This window comes from Pleurodeles waltl, chromosome 3_2 (genome assembly GCF_031143425.1).
Source record: "Pleurodeles waltl isolate 20211129_DDA chromosome 3_2, aPleWal1.hap1.20221129, whole genome shotgun sequence".
Classification (NCBI taxonomy): Eukaryota; Metazoa; Chordata; class Amphibia; order Caudata; family Salamandridae; genus Pleurodeles; species Pleurodeles waltl.
In genome coordinates, this window is record NC_090441.1 from 159935219 (window position 1) to 159959405 (window position 24187).

General features: G+C 46.6%; 1 protein-coding gene across 1 annotated transcript in view; it reads left to right on the forward strand.

Annotated features, from left to right (window-relative positions):
* The first annotated feature begins 269 nt into the window (after positions 1-269).
* IGFBP2 (insulin like growth factor binding protein 2) overlaps positions 270-24187 on the forward strand; it is a 207662-nt gene continuing 183744 nt past the window's right edge. The window contains exon 1 of the mRNA XM_069227061.1: positions 270-2439. Coding sequence (XP_069083162.1) covers positions 2082-2439 — 358 coding nt within the window. The 5' untranslated portion in view covers positions 270-2081. The remainder of the gene's footprint in view (positions 2440-24187) is intronic.

Sequence of the window (24187 nt, forward strand, 5' to 3'; positions counted from 1 at the left end):
ACTTAAACGTTCTCGGCTTATTGTAAAGGCCTTGCCCGCGCTAGATAAAAGCACATAAATAAATAACTAAATAAAATAATAAAATAAAATAACATAACTGAATGAATGAATGAGCCGCCGGCCGCGCCTCCGCCCTGCGGACAGGGCCTGCGCTGTCAGTCAGACGAGGTGAAATAATGCAGTTTGCCCTGTGGGGGGTTTCTGGGCCGCCCCTCCCTGCACAGGAGGAGCGGGCGGCTTTATTACCGCCAGCCCAGGCTTCAGCAGGCACAGCTGCTGAGCGGGAAGAAGGAGGAGGCACAGACAACCGCGGGAGGGTTGGGGAGGGAGCCAGGGCCCCCCGAAGACAGGCTGAAAGCAGCAGCAATATCTGCTACTGCCTGCTCTAGCCCACAGAGGTGCCTGCAGTGTCTGCTGCTGCCCGAGCTTACTACTGCAAAGTGTATCTGCCCCAGGCGTCCAAGAGCGACTGGCTACTGCAGAGTGCATCTGCCCCAGGCGTGCATGAGCTGACTGCTGCAGAGTGCATCTACCCCAGGCGTGCAGGAGGGCACTGGCTGCTGCAGAGTCTATCTGTCCCAGGCATGCCTGGGCTGACTGCTTCAGACTGCATCTGCCCCAGGAGTGCCTGAGCTGACTGCTGCAGACTGCATCTGCCCCAGGAGTGCCTGTGCGCACTGCTGTAGAGGGCATCTGCCCCAGGCGTGCCTGAGCTGACTGCTGCAGAGTCCATCTGCTCCAGGAGTGCCTGAGCTCACTGCTGTACAGTGCATCTGCCCCAGGCGTGCTTGAGCTGAATGCTGCAGAGTGCATCTGCCCGAGGCGTGCAGGAGCTGACTGACTGCTGAGAGTGCATCTGCCCCAGGCATCCAAGAGCGACTGGCTACTGCAGAGTGCAGCTGCCCCAGGCGTGCCTGAGCTGACTGCTGCAGACTGCATCTGCCCCAGGAGTCCCTGAGCTGACTGCTGCAGAGTGCATCTACCCCAGGCGTGCAGGAGGGCACTGGCTGCTGCAGAGTCTATCTGTCCCAGGCGTGCCTGAGCTGACTGCTGCAGACTGCATCTGCCCCAGGAGTGCCTGAGCTCACTGCGCCAGAGTGCAGCTGCCGCAGGCGTGCAGGAGCGGACTGACTACTGCAGAGTGCATCTGCCCCAGGGGTCCCTAAGCTGACTGCTGCAAAGTGCCTCTGCCCCAGGAGTGCAGGAGATGACTGCTGCAGAGTGCATCTGCCACAGGCGTGCAGGAGCTGACTGACTGCTGCAGAGTGCATCTGCCCCAGGAGTGGCTGAGCTGACTGACTAACTGCTGCATAGTGCCTCTGTTCCAGGCGTGCCTGAGCTGACTGACTGCTGCAGAGTGCATCTGCCCAAAGGAGTGCCTAACCTATCTGCAGCAGAGTGCATGTGCCCCACACGTGCCTGGGCTGACTGCCGTGACCTATACCATCCCCGACCCACAGGTGCCTAGCCTGATTACTGCACATTCCCAGGACTGCCTGATCCGACTGCTGCTTGTACCTGCCGCAGGTGGCCTGACTGCTGCAGAGTTCATCTGTCCCTGACGTGCCTGACCTGACTGATGCAAACTGCACCTGCTCCAGGGTTGTCTTCACTGCCTGCAGCTTGTTGTGGCTCCCCGGCGGTCATTGATCTGCCCCTGACTGCAGCCTGGGCCTCCCCAGAGGCACCTGACTTTCAGTGCCGCTAAGTGTATCTTCTCCAAGGACCCCTGTGCCAGGCGTGCCAGCCCAGCTAACTATTTGCAGTGCCCGTCTCGGGTGTACCAGCTGTGATTGCTACCAGTAACTGCAACAGACATTCCCAGGGTTACTTACCCTACCAGGTCTGTCTGCTTCGTAGGGTTCCTTGCTCGGGGCTATCTTGGCTGACTCTCCCTACCTGGAAAGGGTGCCTGTCCTCTGCTCTGGGTTCAGGTGTACCTGCCCTGCCTCGGGTGACTGCTCTGACTTGTACCCGCCCCATACCAGACGCCCTCTGCTTTGTTCTGCCCCGCTGGTGCCTGCTGCTTGCGGGACCGGCAGTGCCTGTGTGAACCTCCTCTGCCTGTACCTGCCTCCGCCATGGCCCGCGGGTCCTTGCTGGTGCTACTGGCCGGGCTCTGGCTCCCAGCCCTGGGGGAAATCCTGTTCCGCTGCCCGCCCTGCACCCCGGAGCGCCTGTCTGCCTGCCCCGCCGGGCGCCCCACCGCCCCCTCGGGTGCCTGCGCCGAGCTGGTGAAGGAGTCGGGCTGCGGCTGCTGCCCGGTGTGCGCCCGGCTGGAGGGTGAATCCTGCGGGGTCTACACCCCGCGCTGCGCCCCCGGACTCCGCTGTTACCCCACCCCCGGCTCCGAACTGCCCCTGCAGGCGCTGGTGCAGGGCCAGGGCATCTGCACCCGGAGGAAGGACGAGGTCGGCGGAAGCCAGGAGCGAGCCACAGGTAAGGGGCATGCGCCACAGGGGTGGGGGGCACGTCCACCCTGGGGTCTGGGGTATGGTGCTCCGTGGGGAAGGAGAGCATGACAACAACAGAGGTATGGGTGGGAGGCAGGTGGGCACCGGTACTACGCCCTCTGGTGTGCTTGGGGTGGTGGAGTCGCACAGGAGACGGGACATAGTGCTAGTTGGGGAAAAGAAGGCACGGTGACACCCGAGGGAAGCATGGGCATACAGCAGGAAGGGCAAGGTGCCTCGTGGAAAGGAGGGCACGGAACACCCGAGGGAAGAATGGCATGGTGAGACCCAAGGGAAGCATGGGCATACAGCAGAAAGGGGCAAGGTGCCACATAAAAAGGAGGGCACGGAACACCCAAGGGAAGCACGGCCATCCAGTGAGGAGGGGCAAGGTGCCACATGAGAAGGGTTGCACAGAGCACCTGCAGGAAACATGTGCACTGCAGCTTGGGCGAAGGGAGGAAGATGTCACCCGGGCAAGCACGCAGCCCCCTGGAGTGAGGGGGTGCGCGTTCCACCCGTGGAAGGAGGGGATGGGACCCCTGGAGCGGAGAGCTAAACATGTAGCCCCTTGGTGGAGGGGGGTCTTGTGCAGCCTGTTGAAGGGGACACGGGAACTCTTGAGGGATGGGAGCCACACGGCCATCAGGTAAAAAGGGGGGGAGAGGAGTTTTTGTGACACCCGTGGAAGGAGGGCATGGAACGCCTGAAGTGAAGAGCTGAACATGTAGTCCCTTGGTGGAGGGGGGTCTAGTGCACCCTGTGGAAGAAGGGCATGGAAACACCTGAGGTATTAGATCGAGCATGTAGCCCCTTTGTGGAAGGGGTCCTGGTGCACACTGTGGAAGGGGGCATTGGAACACCTGAAAGAAGGAGGCACACGGCCACCTGGTGAAAGGGGGGGGGGGGGTCTTGTGCCATCCGTGGAAGGAGGGCATGAAAACAGTTGAGGGAAGGGACCTGGTGGAAGGACGGAGCTTGTGACACCTGTGGAAGGAGAGAGCTTGTGACACCTGTGGAAGGAGGGCATGGAAACACTTGAGGTATAAAGGGGGAGCTTGTGCACCTGTGGAAGGAGGGAGCATGTGACTCCTGTGGAAAGAGGGAGCTTGTGACTCCTGTGGAAGGAGAGAGCTTGTGACACCTGTGGAAGGAGGGCATGGTAATACCTGAGGTAAGAAGGTGGAGCTTGTGACACATGAGGAGGGAGGGAGCTTGAGACATCTGTGGAAGGAGGGAGCATGTGACTCCTGTGAAAGGAGGGAGCTTCTGACACTTGTGGAAGGAGGGCATGGTAACACCTGAGGTATAAAGGGGGAACTTGAGCACCTGTGGAAGGAGGGGCCTTCTGACATTTGTGAAATTAGGGCATTGAAAAGCTTAACGTTAAAAGTGAAGCTTGTGGACTGTGAAAGGAGGGAGCTTCTGACACTTGTGGAAGGAGGGCATGGTAACACCTGAGGTATGAAGGGGGAGCTTGTGACACATGAGGAGGGAGGGAGCTTGAGACATCTGTGGAAGGAGGCATGGAAATAGTTGACTGAAGGGAGGTACACGAACACCTGAGATATAAAGGGGGAGTTTCTGACACCCGTGGAAGGAGGGAGCTTGTGACATCTGAGGTAAGGATGGCCACCCCATGTGGTGGAAGAGGGGCTCTTGTGCTGAATGGAACCTGAGCTCAAGGGAGCAGAGTGCATTTAAGAGGATGGTGAGGAGATACACAAGATTGAAAGGAGGAGTGTGGGGCACCTGGGGCGAGAGAGAGCAGTTAGACTGGTGCAGCAGAGACCACTTTGGGGGAAACATGATGTCTGTCCTGGTTGTTCAGTATGTTTGGAACTGTGGTGAGGGTCGACATGAAAGACGAAAAGATCCTGGTGATATCAGAGAGGGAGTGGTAAGAAGCATAGAATCACCAGGGTGACGTGGACAAAGCTATTGTGGGTTGTCGTGATGTGAGGGTGGCAAGAAATATTATGTGCAACTGGGGTGGAAGAGAACGAAATCCCAAATGATTTCGAAGTGTGAGGGGGCGCCTCGATTTGGAGGATAAGTGGTTGACATCTTTGGTGGGGATGTGGACACCTGTCGTGACTTGGGGGTAGGGGAAACAAGCATGGTTTGCTGGCCTTTAGAGTGGGAAACACGCAGTGGCAGTTCCTCCACTAGGTCGGAGGAGCGTCGCCCCCTGCCAGCAGCAGGAGCCGCAAACTCTTTAATACAAAACAATCATAAACTGTTTGTTATTGTTTTCTATTAAAAGGTGGGGGGACACGGACTGTGACAAGCAGTGTGCTTGGCCGGCTGTCTCGGGCCGGCCAAACACACATGCGCAGTAGGCTCTCTCCAGCCCAGCAACACAGTTACCAGGCTGGAGAGAGCATGCACGGGCTCCCAGTAGGCCCGGGAGCGCCCTGGCTGGGCGCTCGCAGCCAATCCTAACGCTGCTCTGAGCAGTGTCAGGATTGGCCGCAGGGCAGGCTGGGAGCCTGTGCCTGCACTTGACCAGAGGACGGAGGAGCGGAGCAGTGGGGCATTAAGGTAAGTTTTATTTTTTTATTAATATTTAATTATATTTCTCCCTCGCCATGCGCCACGCCATGCCGCCCGCCCCTTTTCCCTCCCACAAGCCGCCAGTGGAAACACGTGGGCGTACCTAAGGTGTACCATGGTGACTTGGGCAAATGGTTACACAACAGGGGAAATGGTGGGTGTGAAAGCATTTAGGAATCATGGGGTGGCGGGGTGGCTTTAGGAACAGGAGGAGGACGGTGCGACAACAGGTAAAGAGAAATATGGGGTCAAATTAGGAAAGGTACCAATGCAAACAAGGGGTGAGGTAGCAACTAAAGGGAAACTTCATGCACGAGTTGGAAGGCACTCTGGCAACCATGTGGTCAGATGGCAGGTTGAGAGAAGTTAGGGGGGCACAACAGCAAAAATACAAGAGGAACCAGGGAATTAAACAGCAATTAAACAGGAAAATGGGACAAAGAAGAGAAAATAACACCATCGTCAAGAGTGACTGCATCACTTATTGGGACCACGCAAACTGCCCCTTCTGCATCGCTGGCCGAGAAACTAACTGACTTATGAGGACAGCCTCACTTGGAGTCCAAGACTTCACTGGGCTGGAAGCAGAAGGCTTAGAATAAAGGGAAAGCTAAAAGACAAGCCTTCTCCATGTATGTTCCCGGTATCTGGAATACCATGCTGATCAACAATGGAACAGTTCCAACCCTTCTGTAATTCAGAAGGGAGACGAAGAACACCTTTACAGAGAACACTGCAGGGCTGATTTACTCACACTTTGTGCTGGCTTTCATCGCATACCGGCAAGTGCTGGTTTGGGATTAACTTGAGAGCACAAATCCCGAGTTGCATTGGAAAGTTGTCCTAAAGTAACACAAAGTGATACCTTGTGCTTCTTTGTGCTACTTTGCATCAAGGGGACGTTCCATGGGTGGTTTATGTTGGGTTCTCATGCAACTACTCATGGACTTTGTGCTTATAAAGGGATGCTATGATCAATATGGTCATTTTCTTCCTGTTTTATATAATTTAGTTGACCTTAAGTTTATGTCATGTTTTCCACCTGTTTGGTTTCAAAATCAGGAATTTTGAGATAACACATTGGTTCTCATATGGATATGTGATTGGTGATTTGGAAGATTTTGTATCACAGGCAGGAAACGTCTCATGGGACTCAGTTCATGTTTGATACCTATAGGGACTGGGTGAGGATATTTTGCCCGTTGTTATTCTTCTTGGATGGGGCCAGCACGTGAGGATGTACTCTTTACCCTCAATTTTCGAACAAAAGATCACTTTTATAGGTCTCTCCTCTCTCAATAGTAATTAACTTACATTTTTATGGGTAATGTAGAGTTTCCACTTGTATATATTTACGGATTTCTTTCTGTATATATATTTTTACTGGAATTTCGTTTTTAACACAATTTGGGTGAAGGCAGTGTTTGTATTTCAAGTTTTTTGGGAGTCATTTATATTACTTTTTTAGCCCTGATGAATCCTAGCGATTATCCTTCGCGTGACGAAACACGTGTTGGCTGAAAAAGGTGGCTGGAAGTGTAAAAATCTGTATTGAATTGACTGGAGGAGATTTTGACAAGCACAATACAAAACATCATGAAATAAAACTATATGGAAATTGAAGAATTCTACTGAGATCGGCACTGATCTTTTCTTGTTGAACTTTAAGTGTCTTAGATTTTTTTCTACTCATGGACTTTGACACAAAGTTCTGTCTGCTAAGAAAGGTAGACAGGTGCCAAAATTAGTGGCTTCTCAAAGCTGATGTAAAGTTTGAGAAATATTTCATTTTCTTCAAACCTTTCCAACTTTGTAAGTGTGCTGCACTGTACAGCATACATACAAAGCAGGAAATGTATTAAATAATGTCAAAGAATAGCCTTTTCTACTGGAAGGCTATATTCTTCCTTTCTGTAAATGACCTTAAATAATATCCCTGCCTTTATGCCTATGTTTTTAGTTCTCTTGCTCTCAAACTAATAGGGCACTTATATGCATTCATCCAGGTGATGAAAAAGTTGGTAAAGTCTGAAGCTAAACAATGGAGCCAGTGGTTTAGAGGGAAGGTAAAACAATCATTGGCAATGCCAATAGGCCTCAGCTTTAAATGGGCGAGCTATTGACTTTGCCAATGCTTTTTTATATTGGAATGTTAATGCATGAGGTAAAGCAAAACCATTTCAAAATGGCTGCACGCATTAATGCTGCACATGCACATATATATCGTGAACCACAATGACCATGTTTGTATTTATCATTTTATGATGGATGGCCATATTAGACCAATAAAAGAAAAATATAAGTGTGCAGGAAACTTGAAAAAGGCAGCGAGCGGTCCAGCAGCACTTTGCAGATGCCAGGCCTCATAAACAAATAATAGGAGAAAAAATAACAATGCACAGTGGGACTGGAAGCAATACAGTGAGTGGGAAGAATTGGGAATGTTTGGGGGTTGTGGTAAAAATATCACACAAGCAGCTAGGAGTGTGTAAAAAGAAAATGGGGACGAGAGGAAGACAAGATGTGTTCACCCAGGGGTGTAGATCCGGAATAATGAGTATAGAATATTTTTCTACCTTTAATATCATAGTCAAAGTACTGAGGACCAAATATTGACAAGTATGTTTAGATAGTCAATACATAATTCTACATATATACATCTTGAATATGTATGTTATATTATATTATTATATATATCTTTAAGTTACACAGATGTGTAGTTATGAAGTGCACATCTATACCTCCCTCATTGCACTTACCTGTTGATGTTTTTGTGCTTGATATTTTGGTTACAATATTAAGGTAGCATGATATTCCATACCGGATATTCCGTACTACAGCCCTCCCGTGGGGTGCTCAAAATCAAAGAAAAGAAGAGTTCCACAAGTATGCAGTGGAAGGATACAACTCATCCAATCAGAACACTGTGAGACAGTAATGCTCCTGGATGGGACAAACACAGGATTAGAGAGGAAAGCCATAGAATCAAAAGCAGACAAGTGAGATAGATAACCAAGACATCCAAATATGAGGAAAAGGGCTGACTCAAAGTCCACTCAAAGTATATGCAATGCTTTGAAAACAATAGGTCTTTCCAAGAGACAGATAAATTTGTCTGTAGCCAGTACCTAAAAATGGAGGCAAGCAGATAAGATTGTAATATGTCCAAGTGATGAGACTGTAAGGCAAAAAGGTAGACTTGGGGACTGTGGGAAAATGTCGGCCCAAGGGAAACTTGGGAGCACATCATGGATGATATGAAGAAAATCATGGGGATGAGATGACTGAAGGAGGTGATTAGACAGATTGGAAACACTGACGGGACCTTGCGGTATGTTGGAGAGGAATCTGATGGCAGGTGAAGAGAAGCATGGGGGCAGCAAGTGGAATCAGGGAGCAAAAGGGAAGGTAAATTACATTATTTGGGATGGTGAAGAAGCTACCAAAAGCACTTGGGTAAAGGGTAGCAAGAAATGCATCACGCTGTAGAAAATACACTTTGTAAATGGAAACATGCGGCTAGCCGAACAAACCGGGGATATAACTAGGGTCATGGGGATGGATGAAAGATCATGGAGTGGTTGGGAGAGATACCATAACCCAAGGAGCTACAGCCAGAATGAGCACAGAAGACGTTACTGAGAACCACACAAGCAAATGGGCAGGACAGCGAAGTGTGGTTCCAGGTAGAGAGTCGGAGGACAGCGGGTGGGCGTTGGAAGTGGACCAGTTAGAAATTGGTGAAGCTTGAAAGGAACACGAATGATACGAAGGAGTCCGAGTGAAGGGTAGGTGCAAGGTACTGCATAAGCAGTGACTTGGACGAGGAAGCAAGTTGAGGCACCAATCAATGGGTGGTACGGGAGGCGGTTAACAAATGTATTGGATGGGTGACAGGGAGACAGCCAGGTATCACTGCATTGAATGGCGTTAGTGAACAGAAACATGGCATTCACCAGGTGGACATTCCAAGGGGTAGTAGTGAATGACAGCCTGGAAATAAGAGACATTGGTGACACCTGGTAGACTTCCCTATGGGTAACCTGAAGGTGAGGTGTGTGGAAATGAGAGATATTGCTGTCACCTAGTGGAGTTAAGAAGGGGTAACAGCTGGCGAGGGCTTTGAAGTGAGAAACATGCAGTGTCTGGCAGAGATATCATACAGCATTGAGGATGGAGGGGTTAGGAATGAGGACCAGGGCTGGTGGAGATTCCTTGGGGTGCCTGGATGCAAGAAATAATAGGCATACTGGATGCCTTAGGGTGCTTTGGGTAACAAACATTAGCAAGAAACATGAAGGAGATACCTATTGCTGTATCTGGCATCAGTGTGTTGAAACAAGAAGCGTGCCAGATAAAAGGAGGAGAAGCCATGGGATGCCTAAAGGCAGAAGCCATGGGGTGAAGGCTTTGAGAAATATGAGGGAAGAGTACACAGACATGCAGTGCAAGCCGCTGAGGAGAAACAAGCTGACAAGGGGCAGTCTTTAGGTACTTCCAAGAATGATCTGGGGAACATTGAGACAGTAAGGAATGACGGCTATGGATGTAAACGAGTACTTGCAGATTAACGGAGAAGTTAAAGAGACAGTACAGGAACACTGGTGGGGGATGCAGTATTACTTTGAGGAGTATTTAAGGAGAAAGGAGTGAGTAAGGTGTAGCTCAGGGCTGGCTGATGGTGGAAACTAGAAGGTGTCACATGGAGCATGTAAAAAGAAACACCTGGGAACTATATAACGATTTATGGAATATAAGATTACCAGGAGTTCCTGATAAGAGGGAATGAGCAATGAACTAAAATAAAGAGGAAGGGCGTTATGAGGTATATGCGGTACAAAGAGGCTTCTAAGCACTACCCACAGTGTGTCAGCACATTTCATAAGGTGATGTGTTTGGCACACAGTGTCCATCTGTTGAGACACAAGAAGGACCCCTGCCATCTGCTGATTGAGATGTGCGGGTACATTTGAGGAAAAGACTGAATGCCATATCGAGATATCTTTGGCATCATTAAATACTTTTCCCCACCTCCACAGCAAATGAATAAGGGAATCAATGAATGCATCTATGAATGAATAACACCTTTTTGTGTAGCATAACTATGAACTCAGTGGCCTTAAAATTGATTTGGAGGAGTGAGCATGAAGGATGGATCAGAAAGGGGAGTTTCAGTCTTTTATTCTGAGGGCAAATTATTTCCTTGGTTGCAGTCTGTCATAGGGAGCACACTCCATAGATGATGTGCTTGGGCGGGTAGGCACCTGCCTCGTTTAGACTTGCAGCATCTACAGAACCTGGTGAGGTTTTTGTAAGAGGAGAGTAGGGCGTGTCCAGGATGCGGATTGTAGGTGGTGTGAGTTAGTTGGAAGGCAATCTGCAGATACCCATTTTGGAAACTAATCATGTCTTCGAAGACACTTTGCTTATTATTGCTGGGCCCGGTGTATGACACCTTAAGCCTTTTAAAGGGAATTACTGTTTCTTTCTTTCCTTTTTAGGAATTTAATATTTTTGCCCAGAACAGCTACCATTAGATCCAATTAGCAATGTTTTTCACAGTGTAGTGATCTCGATTCTTCAGATACTTTTCACAATATTTATTTTGGACGAGTACACAAAATGCCTGAGCTACAACCATCAAACGTTGTTACCAGAATTGTCTATTCCTCAAAGAAGGGTGGCACCAATTCCCAAGAGCGAGACCCAGTCACGTTTGTGATTGAGTAAATGACTCCCATTTCAAGGCCTTTCTTGAAATGTGCGGACTACCCTTGTCTCTCTTGAATGGCCTGACTCAATGTTGGTTATATGTTTTTGACATTGGTCTGGGCTATACAATGGCCTGGATTAATGTTTGAACTTGACTGTTGACCGACCTTCGTTTCTGCAATGACCCTTGGTCAGCACCATCACTGGTTGTTTCAACATTAGTCTTGACTAGTAGTTCTGTTAGTTGGCCTTTACAACAGTATTGTCTCTCGGCTGGTCGTAGCAGAAACCTTTTCTATTGTTTAGTCTTAGGAGGAGCCTTTTCTTTTAGTTGGGCTCAACAACCTGGGCTAATATATGGTCTTGGCTGATGTATGACCTCGTGTTAGCCTTGATTGTTGGTTAGCCTCAGCCATTTTCATTTGTACATCTGTATTGACTGGCTGGCCTTAGCAGAAGCCTTGCCTGTTGGCCTGCCTTAGGAGAAGCATTTTCTATTGGTTGGTCTTTGCAGAAGCCTTGTCTATTGGTTGACTTTAGCAGAACCCTTTTTTATGGGTCGACTCTAGCAGTGGCCTCTTCTGATATTTGGCCTTGATTGTTGGTTGACCTTAGTGTTGGCCTTGACTGCTGCTCAGCCTCGCCAATGGTTGTTGCAGTGTCAGCATTGAATATTTATTGACAAGCCATGATAAAAGCCTTGTCTATTGGTAGGCCCTAGCTGTGGTCAGACTTAGCCACGATGTGGGCTAAGGGTTCATACTCTCTATTGGAGACATAGCTAAGCTGCTACTTCTTATTTGAATAATGCAGCTAAACCTTGGTAATGGCCTTAGCTAATGGCCATGCTTGGTCATTTGTTAAATTTGGCCTGACCTTAACATTGGACGCAGTGTTTGGTCAACCTTTACTTCAGCCTGGCTGTTGGTTGGCCATGGCTATGAGTCGGCCTTAGTATTAACGTCGGCTATTGGTGCATTTTGAATAACATAATGAGGCAAAAGGATATGGGTGGGCGAATAAATTTGATCCAGGTTGCTAAATCATGTCTGGATTTTTTCTATTTCTTTCTTTTGATTTTAGTTTTCCTTGTGAATGGCTGTCTAAGTAAAGGAGAATAACAATATCAACTATCAGAAAGTAGACAAAGGAAATTTGTAAGCCATGTGTAAATAAAGGTATTTTCTTTAACTCTTGAGACAATGTGCCTAATACAGCTTTCAATTACTTTGAAGAACGCAGAATTTCTTCGAAAAAAACCTTGTGCTTACTTTTTACAAGGAAAAAGATTTACTTTAGCGCAATACATTCTAAAAAAAAAAGTGTGTCTCATTTAGGAAAATAAAATAAATGCGTGCCCGTGCTTTTGGTCGGGTCTCACAGCAGGTCACATTGTGTTTTACTTTTGCTGTCGTGACTACTTCCCCCTTAGCCTCTCCCCGCACCCGGCAGGGTGAGCCTTCTATTGCTGGTCGTCCTAAGCAGCCCTGAGTGACCTCTCTTTCTGAAGCCCCGCCCACTTCTTGTCAAACGTGAATGCCCTGAGCCGTGCTCAGGGGGGGCGTCAAGAGGACGCTTTTAAGAAGCCTTTCACCTGTCTCTCGCACTGTTTTCTTAAGCTGGAAGTCCAAGCCAAGGCAAACATTGGCTGTTTGAGATTTGCAGCACACACGTCGTGCTAACTGAAAACAAGCTCCCTGTGGGAACATGTCTGCAAGAATGAAAGTGCACCACGAGGACACCTTTTGCTGAGCGATGCTAAATTAACAATATTAAATATTTTAGGGTATTGTGTGGGAGAGGAACTTTGAAATCTCGGCTGTTCTGTGGCGGCACAGTGAGCACCTCTGTTTATTGCTCACGTCACCACCCATGACAACTTCGCCATCTTGTTTAAAAAACCCTCCATCTTATCCCATTGTTGATCCCCCAGAATCCGGCTGACTTCCTCCTGGTTGTAACCTTGACTTGAATTCCTTTGCTAATTCCATCTCTGGATTTAATTATGTGTGGATTACAAATGTAGATTGGAGTCCAATGTCTGAAAAGACTTGTCACAAAAAGTGGTTGCAAATTGCACATCAAAATTTTGCTTCAAGTCTTTAATTTTGCGATACAACATATAGACTAATAGATCGCCTCGCAAAATGGCCATTGGTAGACGGGGAACGACCTGCTTAATGAACATTAATTAGGCCGGTCACTGTTTCTGTTTACAAGCCACTGCAGCTGGGTACAAACCCACAAATAGTGGGCTGCAAGGTACAGCAGAGCACCATCCCTATGTTTGCATTCCTAAACTGGATTTTTTTACAGAATTGGTACTGCTTTAAGAAACGTAAAAGTTCCCCGTTTGGGAAGACATTACAGCAAGGAGGTGGTGGTCACCTGGACCACCGCCTGTTCCCCCAGCACCCGCTAACCTGAAGCCATCACAACACGACTCCCGAAGTGGAACCTGTCCAACAGGAATAGTTTCCCCTTTGCAAATCTATTAGTGCTTCCTTTCAGGGATCAGTAAAATTTTGATGGTTTGGGACTGCAGTCGCAAACCATTGCTACTTCTGAGTCAAAAAAGCATCTTTTATGATTTTGAAAGCATTTTCCGAATCGCAAAAGATGTATTGTAAGTATTAAAACATCATTTTGCAGTGGCGGTGCCTCCTTTAGGGCAGGGGAGCATAACCCCCCCGCTGCCACTGCAGCAACAATGAAAAATAAAACGGTAATAAAACTATTGTATTACTGTTTTATTTTTCAGAGCAGCCAGCCAGCCCGAGCGGGGTCATCACTGCTGACTGGCAGCAGGGGAGATGAAGTGGCGGACGCTCCAGTTTAAAGTGTGCATGTCACTTTGGCCGGCTGTCTTGCGACGGCCAGCCTGACATGCGCACTTTAAGCCTCTCCACCCGAGCTGTTTTAGACAGCAGGGTGGAGAGCGGGCACAGGTCCCCAGGGCCTGAAGGAGTGCCGAACTAGCATGCTCCGGTCAATCCTGCTGCTTCTCTGTGCAGTACCTGGATTGGTAGAGGGGAGTTGGCTCAGAGACCCTCTTTGCTGCCGGACAGAGAGGACTGGAGTAGGTAAGTAAGTTTTTTTTTTTTTTTTCTTTTTTAACTTACTGTGCTGTGTTATTTTGTTTTACACACTGCTGTGAATTTCTCACACTGCCTTCAGCCTCAACTCCAGAGCTCGTAATAGTTACCCGTTATGAAGACTGTTTATAAGAGACCATCTTTGAGAGTTTTGGAGTTGGACCTAAGGGCATTCCTAATCGCCCCACTGCTTTAAACAAGAAGCAGCCGCCACTGTTTAGCAGTTACTGTGCTGTGCTGTGTTCATCTTACATCTATAATCTTAAATTCACTTAATGATAAATTTATCAATTTTTCCTGTTCTTTTTTTTTTACCTGTGTGTTTAATAAAACCTGCTATCTGCAATTGGTTCTCATCACTAGTGCTTAATTCCCTGCATCTTTCAGGGGACATATTTTGATGGGCAGATCTTTCCTTTTTTATTGATTCTGGATACCATCTTTTTGAGGACGGGCAAGCCTTAGAAATCCCAGGCCAGATTTATTGAGTTGTTTGCATGCCCTCACGCCATAGAAGTGGACACAAGGTCGTTGCAAAACCCATGTGAGATTTATCAAACCACGCAAGGCCACCTTGCGTGCCTCGCATGGCTTCATATATCTGGAGTAGCATGAGGCAGAGAAAATCGCTATGGTGTTACACTACTCCAGAGAAGAGTTACATGGGTAGAGTGTGGGTATTCACCCATGTATTTTGGTGCATTCCCGTATTCACCATTAGAGGTAGACCTGGGAATGTGTCAAAGTCCTACGCCTCCCCAGGGGAGGCTTAACAAGAAGAAATATGTCAATTTCTCCTCGGTTTGTCCTCTTTCTACGTGTGCCTCATTCTGTTGCACATATAGAAAGAGGAAAATGCCTTTTTGTGCAGGAATACACCAAACAGCCCTGCCCACAATGCAGGCACCCTTGCACAAGGTGCAAAGGTGTCTATCTTAGTGCTAGACAGCCAAAAGTGTGCCAGCTCTGTGAAAGGACAGGAATGTGCTGTATAATGTTAAATACAGCACATTCTTGCCCTTTCACTTTCACGCATCGCAGCAAGCTGGCTTGCTGTGTTGCATGAATTTTTGGTAAATATGGTCTCCCCATATCTATAAGAACAAATGCATAGTGATCTGAACTTTTTAGCCAAGAGGAACAAAACATATTTACTAATAACAATGACATTGACAACCATAGGTTTAAATATTTATACATTGTTTCTGCTTTTCAGTACCCTGTAGCCTCCATCAGCATCAAACTTAAACCTCGTCACCAAATCCAGCAAAAGTAGGGCCTCTTCAGAACCCTTGTGGAAATCAGGATTTGAGTGGAAGCAAAAGTTTTTTGTCGACCTGGGGATTTCCAAGTTCAAGAGTAATGGAGTAATCAACTCACCTGCAGCTTTTTCCAAACATGATTTCCACACTTGTCATAATTTGTGCAATGAAAAAACACATCATTTTGAGTTTTGGCACCTTTGAAGGGTGGAAAACATTGTATTTCTTGATTATCCCCATTAGAAAACGTGGACATTGCAATGATGTAGTAAAGCTGGACTCCACAAATACAGCACTCAGTAATATCTGTATTTTGTGATGCGGTATTACCACTCCAAATTTCTGCAGGAGATTTAGGGCCAGATGTACAACGCGTTTTGCATGACGCAAACTGCAAAATTCGCAGTTTGCGCCATGCAAAACGCGCATCGCGATGCACATTCCCATTTTGCGAGTCGGTACTGACTCGCAAAATGGGAATGCGACTCGCAAATAGGAAGGGGTGTTCCCCTTCCTATCTGTGATTCGCACCGCGATGCAGAATTGCTTTGAGGCTGCGAACGCGGTCGCAAAGCAATTCGCAGTTAGCACCCATGTGAAGTGGGTGCTAACTCATTCGCAAAAGGGAAAGGGTCCCCATGGGACCCCTTCCCCTTTGTGAATGGCGCCCAAAATATTTTTTCAGAGCTGGCAGTGTTCCTATGGACCACTGCCTACTCTGAAAAAATGAAACCAAATGCTTTCATTTTCCCGAGTGTATTGCAACTCGTTTTCCTTTAAGGAAAACAGGCTGCAATACAAAATAAATAAAACTGCTTTATTAAAAAAGCAGTCACAGACATGGTGGTCTGCTGTCTCCAGCAGGCCACCATCACTGTGAGTGCAGGGAATCGCAAGGGGTCGCAAATTGCGACCCACCTCATTAATATTAATGAGGTGGGTCTTTGCGACCCCCTTGCGATTCGCAGATGGTGTCAGGGACACCATTCTGCATATGGTTTTGCGACTTGCAAACTGCGAGTCGCTCCGACTCGCAATTTGCGACTCGCAAAACCATTTCTACCTACATCTGGCCCTTAATGAGCTCCCAATTAGTGATATAATATGTTGTTCGGAAGTGGTCATGTACAGAGTTCTCAGAAGATCTCGATTTAGAATCAAAAACCTCTTTTGGCAGCAAAGCATCCGTAGTGTATTTTTTTCTCAGGGAACCTAAAAATTGTTGTGCCTTGTTAGTATGAATTATGGAACCTTTTTTGAATCCTGAAAGACTCTGTAGAATGATGATGTAAGTGTTAGAATGTGGGGTAGTGAATGCAAGTTTAGACTGTTGATTTCGCAGTTACACGCTGAAGAATAAAGACGTGTAACACATTAATCCATGTGTTCATTAGCGGGTACCCAGGCTGGGGAGGACCGTACAACTGGCAAAGAGATAGGGGATAAGAAACCCAAAGATCGACAGTGACAGTACTATCCGGGAGATTTTGCAATGGTCCAAGCAAACTGCTCGTGTGTGCCTTGTGTGCCTTTGTCGAAGTGCAGAATCAACGGTTGGCGCATGTGGAGTCAAAGTGCAACTCCAGCCGATGTAAAGCATTTGAAGGAAAGCTTTACTGAGAAGTCTATGTATCAGTGGTCAAGAAATAACGATCAAGGCTATATAGAAAGATACGGCGTTACTACACAAAATAGAGCTGTATTGTATATGGAGCGCTAATGCTGAAGGCGGATACAACCAGGTTTTAAAAGTGCAGCAATCAGAAATGGCAGAGTGCACAATAACGCTCCGATCAGAAACGCTTCCAGATGGAGATCAACCAAGTGTTAAAAGAGTGCTAGCTAACAGAATGATTAATAACAAAGCGTATTGTTGCTACACCTACCTGAGCCTTGACAAGAAGAGCTCTACAACCTCAGTGGCAAGCAAGGAGACGCAAGAAGAAGAAGCACAGGGGTTGCGCTTACATAGTTGTCCAATATTTGAAGCAGCCCACCATCAAAGCTCCCAGGTGGCAACTCAGCACAACTTAAGAAGTCTCCCGAAAATGAAGGGCTCCAATGGAGACCAAAATAGAGGCAACTGTTCCACAAATTGTCAAAGATGATCCAGAGGCCAGCACATCACAGGGCCTCAGAGATGCTATGCATGAACTAATTAACCAAGACTTAACAGGTGGAGCTGGAGAGAGCTCCATTTGCAGTGTCAGCCAATCCTGTAAACAGTTACAATGCTGCTGCATTTCTAAAACCACCGCCACCTTTCGATACCTCCAAAAAGCAAAATATTGACGATAGATGGACTGCTTGGGATAGAGACATTTGATGATTTAATTGATGCGCTATAAGAAACAGGTAACAAAAACATTATCAAGTTCCTCAAAAATCTTGCTGGTGATGGTGTAAAAGAAGTCTATAAGAAAATGCTGCGTACTGATGAAGTCACATACTGTCAAATCAAAGAAGCTTTTAATCTCAAATTCAATCCAGTGCAGATTACGAAAGGTACATTTGCAGTGAAGAACGACAAAGAGTTGGTGAAACAATAGATGGATTTGTTACGGGACTGGATACACTCATAAAACACTGCAGATTTGATTCATTTAATGACAAAGAAGCAATATGTCTCAGAGTTATTGATGGATGCCTGTCAGATTCATTCAGATGAAGAATGCTGAGAGAAAGTTGTAGTTTGGAGCGAGTTATTATGGCTTCCAGAGGTAAAGAGCGTGCTGATCAACAAGCTCTTGGACGCAAGAGGTGCCCAAAGTGAGACAGTCATAAACACGAATGCAGGCAGAAACCCAAAGCTGAAGAGCACAACATGATGTCTCCATGGAAAAAGAAGTTGTGTTTCAGATGTGGTGTGTCGTTTACACATGAAGGTAAATGTCTTGCACCGTACAGATGTGTAAAGGCTGTGGTAAAGAGAGCCATTTTGTGACGGTTTGCAAAGCAAAGGAGAAAGTAAGTGCATCACAACAAGAAGACAAAATGACTATCGAACATTCCAGAAGTAACGTTCGCCGTGTGCCCATAAGGCCAAGCAACAAGACCACTTGAGGCAAATAGACACCAAATGAAGTTGATCATCATATAACTCATTGTCAAAAAGTTAGTCAATATCAAGTGAAAGTGAAGAAGATGATTGTGCATTGTCAACGTTTAGCTCAGAGAAATGCACACATGTTGGACTGGCTGAATGTGAAGAGAAATACCATTTAAAGAACAGTTGAAAGCACCCAAGTCATTCAAACATTGTCCAAAGATTAAACTGAAAATAAAAGGTTGTGCAATATCTTTTATCATCAACAGCAGTGCGTCAAACAATATTATGCCCGAGGAGAAGTACAATCAATTGTCCCATTACTGCGACTGACGCCGTTGAAAACAAAAGTGTACACATGGGCTCCATCGACACCTCTGAAAAGTAAAGGTTAATTTGTAGCAACAATGAAAACAAAAAAACAAAAGTACAAGGACCCATTCATATACTTCAAGGTACAGCGTCACATGCCTGTATACTCAGTTTCAGCACAGCTGCGGATATGGGACTGATATTGGTGAATTACAATGTAAATACTCATCACAAAATAGTAAGTTAGTTCCTTTCATTATTTTATGGCTTAGGAAAACGTAAGACTATGAAAACATAATTGCATTTCGACATCCAGGTCCACACATTGCTGATATGATAACACAATTGAATGGAGCAGAAGTCTTCCCTCGCCTTGATTTAAACAAAGGATACCATTAGTTTGAACTCGAGGAGAATTGCAGGTACATTACAACCTTTTCACATTGGTCTGATACGATACAAAAGACTAAGGCCCAGATTTAAGAACCACTAGCACAACATTAGCATATTTTTTTTTACACTAATGTGGTGTTAGGCTTCAAAAATCACAGCGCCAGATTTACGAAGTGGCACAGTGCATGCATTGCCCCACTTTGTAACCCTTTGGGCCACATTATGCATGCGCCATGCATAATGCATGCAAAGAGGGTGTTCCCCCGTTATGGGGACTGCAAAAATGATGCTGTGGAATCTAAAAGATTCCACAGCATAATTCTTTGCAGCTACTTTTAATGCCTGCTCAGAGCAGGCATCAATGGAGGCACACCATTGGTTACAATTGGCCCCTATGTACTGTTCAGGGTTGGCGCCAAAATTTGGGCGTTAACCCTGAACAGTACATCAATAGCATCAAAAATGTTGACGCTATTGCCCCCTACCCTGCGCCATGGTGTGCCGCATTTTAAATACGACGCACACATGGTGGCGGTAGGGGAGTGTTAGGAGGCGCAACAAAAGTGGTGCTGTACTGGGTGCAGTGCCACTTTTCTTAAATCTGCAGAGATCTTTTAGATGTCATTACCCGTATCATACAACCTGTTGTAAATGCTTTCAACTATAGCAATGATATATTGGTTTTCCAAGCTACACAGAAGGAACACAACAAAGCTTTCCGGCAAGTGTGTTGTTTACTTGTTGAAGCTGGTTTCACGCTAAATGCTAAGAAATGTGTATTCAATAAAACAAAGCTAAATTTACTCCGCTATATATTTTCTGATAAGGGCATGGCACCCAATAAAGTCAAAGCGTTGTCAACTGCCAGTCCCCCACAAGATGTTTCCATGTTGCATTCATTCCTTGGCATGGCCAGTTACTGTTCACGATACATACAAGACTTTGCTACTGTGAGAACTCCACTTAGAGAGTTAACGAAAAAGAATGTTCCATTTCACCGGTCATATGAATGCAAGCAGAGTTTTAAGAGTAATAAACAAGCTTGTAAAAATGCTGCTGGAATGGCATATTTTGATCCAAAATTACAAACTGAAGTTGTTGTTGATGCCAGCCAAGTAGGTTAAGCGGTATTCTTGCACAACACAGCGGACAGTCGAATGCTATAAGGCATATTGTGGCTTATGCAAGTATGACTTTGTCCCAGACTGAACATTCTTATTCCCAACCAGAAAAAGAAAGTCTAGCAGTGGTGTGGGCTTGTGAACATTTCCATGTATTCCTGTATGGAAACCCTCTAACGCTTATGATGGATCATCAAGCATTGCTGACATCTTTGGCAATTCAAAAACCAAGATGTCTCCACGAATTGAAAGAGTACAACTACACAATTGTACATCGTCCGGGGAAAGATTAAAACCCTGCCGACTACTTCTCAAGAGTGTTGTACAATGTCCAGGTACCCCATATAAGACTGCTGAAGGCTACATACATTTCTTAGTGAAATCAAACCCACCAGCTGCTATTTCATTGAAGCAAATTGTCACTGCCATGAGCCAAGATAGTGACATTGAAATTGAAAGAAATTATTACCCATCATACTCAACCTCTTACCAGTGAGAGTGAGTTTCAGAAATACAAAAATGTACAGTGTTGGTGACTCAAGAAGGAATTATCCTGAGGTGTTCAAGACTTGTCATTCCGGAGAGTCTGCAACAGCAAGTGATTGAAGTGGCTCATGATGGACATCGTGGAATTGTGGACACTAAATGAACTGGCCAAGATCGACTCTGGTTTCCTCATCTCAATGACATGTTGAAAAATAATTTGAAACCTGTCATCTGTGTAGCTGCCTGTCCTTTAAAACTATTCCACACCCCTTGCACATGTCAGAGATGCCCAAGCATGCCTAGGAAAGAATTGCTGTTGACTTCTTCGGCCCACCTGACAATGGACATCACCTGATGGTGATTGTGGATGAATACTCTCGCTTCCCATTACTTGAAGATTTCTCGTCCATCACTCAGGACAGAGTTATTGAGAGAATAGATGGCATCTTTGCGACGTGGGGCATTCCTATGATTTTGAAAACTGACAATGGCCCACCTTTTAGTAGCAGGGAATCTAGAGACTTTCTCAGTCTGCTTAATGTGAAGCATGAGAAAAGCACACCTCTTTGGCCATAGGCTAACTGCTTCGTTACACGTTTCACGAGTACGTTAAAGAAAGCTGTTCAGCGTGCTGTACTAGAGAAGCTCAACCTCAAGACTGTCTTGAAATCTACTCTCTAAGCTTACCATTCAACTCCTCACAGGACCACAGGTGAAAACCCTGCAGCACTGATGTTCAGGAGAACCATAACAACCAAGTTGCCTCAGTGGACCATCATCAGATCAAAAACTGATGCCAAGACACGTACAACCGACTTGAGTCATAAGCAGGAAATGAAAGCATTTGCTGATAAAAGGAGACATGCAAAGTACATTGTTTTCAAGTGAAGAAATCAAGGGGGTCATTTTGAGTTTGACGGGCGGAAAAGCCCGCCCCTCAAACTCCCACGTCAAGTTGCCGCCAGTGCGGCTGCCTTCCCACATGCCCCATTACAAGTTCCCTCCTGGGTCAGAGGGCGATAACAGTGTTTCCGCCTGCTGGCCCACCGGGGAACAGCCCACAACATTGACGCTGGCTCATAATTGAGACGGCGGCAATGTTGCGGTGTGTAGGGTGCAACAGCACCTGTCGCTCTTTTCACTGCCTGCATAGCAGACAGTGAAAAGCCAGACGTGGCTGTCCATGGGGGCCCCTGCACTGCCCATGCCAAGTGCATGGGCAGCCCTGGGGCCCCCTGCACCCTATCTCTGCCAGCTTTTACATGGTGGTGCAACCGCCATGTAAAAGCTAGCGGAGAGGGGGCTCGTAATCCCCATGGCGGTGCTGCATGCATTGCTGCCCTGCCGGATTAGGACCGCCAGTCCGCCCAGTGGAGGGAAACTGACGGCTCGACCGTGGCCAAACCACCACGGTCATAATGTGGCAGTCTGACCGCCGCCAAAGTGGTCGGACCACAGCTTTGGCAGCAGTCAGACCGCCACCGCGGCCATGGCGGTCAGCCAGGGTCATAATTAGGGCCCAAGTGTTTGTTCAGCAGCCATGATGACATAAATCTGATCCTCCTTTTGATGCCAAGCCATTTCAAGTTGTAACCAGCAAATGACTCATGGTTACAGCCTAACATCCAGGAAGATCTATCATGCAAGATTCCTTGCACTTCAAACAGCTGGCTCAACGCTTGTCGGACGTTAATGTCAATGAAGAGACTGGATCAGAGCAAACCTGTGGAGAATCCCAGACTGCCATTACTCCTACGTTACCAAGGCAGATCATGGTCACTCTGATTATTGATTCCCAGTTTCCAAAGATACAACCTTGACGAGTTATAAGATCACCAAGAAGTCTCAATGTAGAATTATAATATGCATATGTAAAAAAAAAAATGTTTTTTTTGTTTAACAGAGGGGGAGATTTTGTATAGTGTGAGTATGATTAATGGAACCTTTTTTGGATCCTGAGACCCTCATGGGTGAGTAGTGCGCTTTACAAATCCCTGATTGATTGAAAGACTCTGTAGCATGATGACATAAGTTTTAGAACATGGGGCAATTAATGCAAGTTTAGAATGTTGAGTTCGCAGTTACACACTGAAGAATAAAGATGTTTAAATACATAGCTTCGTGTGTGGTATATTCATTAGCGGATGCCCAGGCCGGGAAGGACGCTACAGCTATGTTAGCAGAAAGGCTAACAGTGGGTACCTGTATCCCACCATATATTTTTACAGTTCTGTCTTTACTTTTAGTATGGGGTCAGAAGTTTCCAGATTTCCTAATTACACATGTGATTATTTTATGTATATTGTTTAATCACTTGAAACGTAATAACCACCATTAATCAAATGAGTTAAAAAGTAAATGGTATTGCATTAATTGGGCTCTGCGTGGAGTTCAAGGAAGGTATGTTCACTAACTATACACAGTTGTAATAAAAGCTGTGCCCTGCCGGACACCCTTCTGGCTGCGGACTCGACTATTTTGAGCATGTTCATGGGATATTTATGCATGGCCATTCTTAAAACACACCAGTGGAAGACCCCGTTCAGGCAACAAACCAAGCAGTAGGGGCTTGTTGGGGTGAAGAGTGGGTGAGGAGATTCTGAGTGACTGGTCGCACAGGGTGGATTTGGGGAGCACATTTTGTGTGTGGGTTTGTAGACACAAGGTAGGTGTGAGAGAACTGTGGGAAAAGGAGCACAGAGTGGACGAGGGGGCAGAGAAAGAAACTAACACTGGTAAAGCCAATAGGCCTTGCATATGCAAGGGCTCTTGGCTTTGCCAATGAGTTTTAGCCATGTTGTTCACCAGTGTGGCTGCAGTTCAGCATGGCTAAAAGTTAGTGGCTAAGAGGAGAATGGCGTGGAGTGTCGTGAAGTGGAGTGGATGGAGTGGAGTGTTGTGGAGAAGATTAGAGTTGAGTGGAGGAAAATGTAGACTGGAGTGCAGCAGAGCGGTATACAGTGTAGTAGCATAGAGGGGAGGAGTGGAATAGAGTAAAGAAGAGCATTGTAGAGTAGAGTAGGGTGGAATGGTGTAGAATGGAGTAAAGTGGTGCAGAGGAAGTTGATTCAGTGGGGTAGAGTGTTGTAGAGTGGAGTGAGGTAGAGTGTCGTAGAGCAGAGTAGAATATAGTGGAGTGGCATAGAGTGGAGTAGAGCATTGTAAGTTGAAGTGGCGTGGAGTGGTGTAGAGTGGAGTGGCACAGAGTGAAGTGATGTAGCACAAAGGGGAGTAAAGTGTCCCAGAGTGGAGTGGCATAGAGTGGAGTGGTGTAGTGTGAAGTGGCTTAGTGTAGAGTGGAGTAACCTGTGTTAGAGTGGAGTGGCATAGAGTGGTGGGGTAGAGTGAAGAGGAGTAGAGTTGAGTGTTGTGGAGTGGTGAAGAGTGGAGTGGTGTAGAGTGAAGTGCTGTAGTATAAAGTGGAGTAAAGTGGTGTAGAGTGGAGTAGTGTAGAGTGAAATGCCGTAGTGTAAAGTGGACTAAAGTGTTGTAGAGTGGCATGACATAGAGGGTTGTAGAATGGTGGATCGCACGATGGCATGGAATGGATGGTCGAAGAGTGGAATGTTGTAGAGTGCAGTAAAGTGTCAGAGTGGTGTGGCGTGGAGTGTCATAAAACAGAGTGTGTATACTAGAGTGCCAGAGTGAAGTCTAGTGGCTTGGAGTGAATTGGCATAGAGTGTCGGACAGTGAAGTAGAGTGGAGTATGCAAATTGTGGTAGCGCACTGCCATTACAGACAACATATTTTC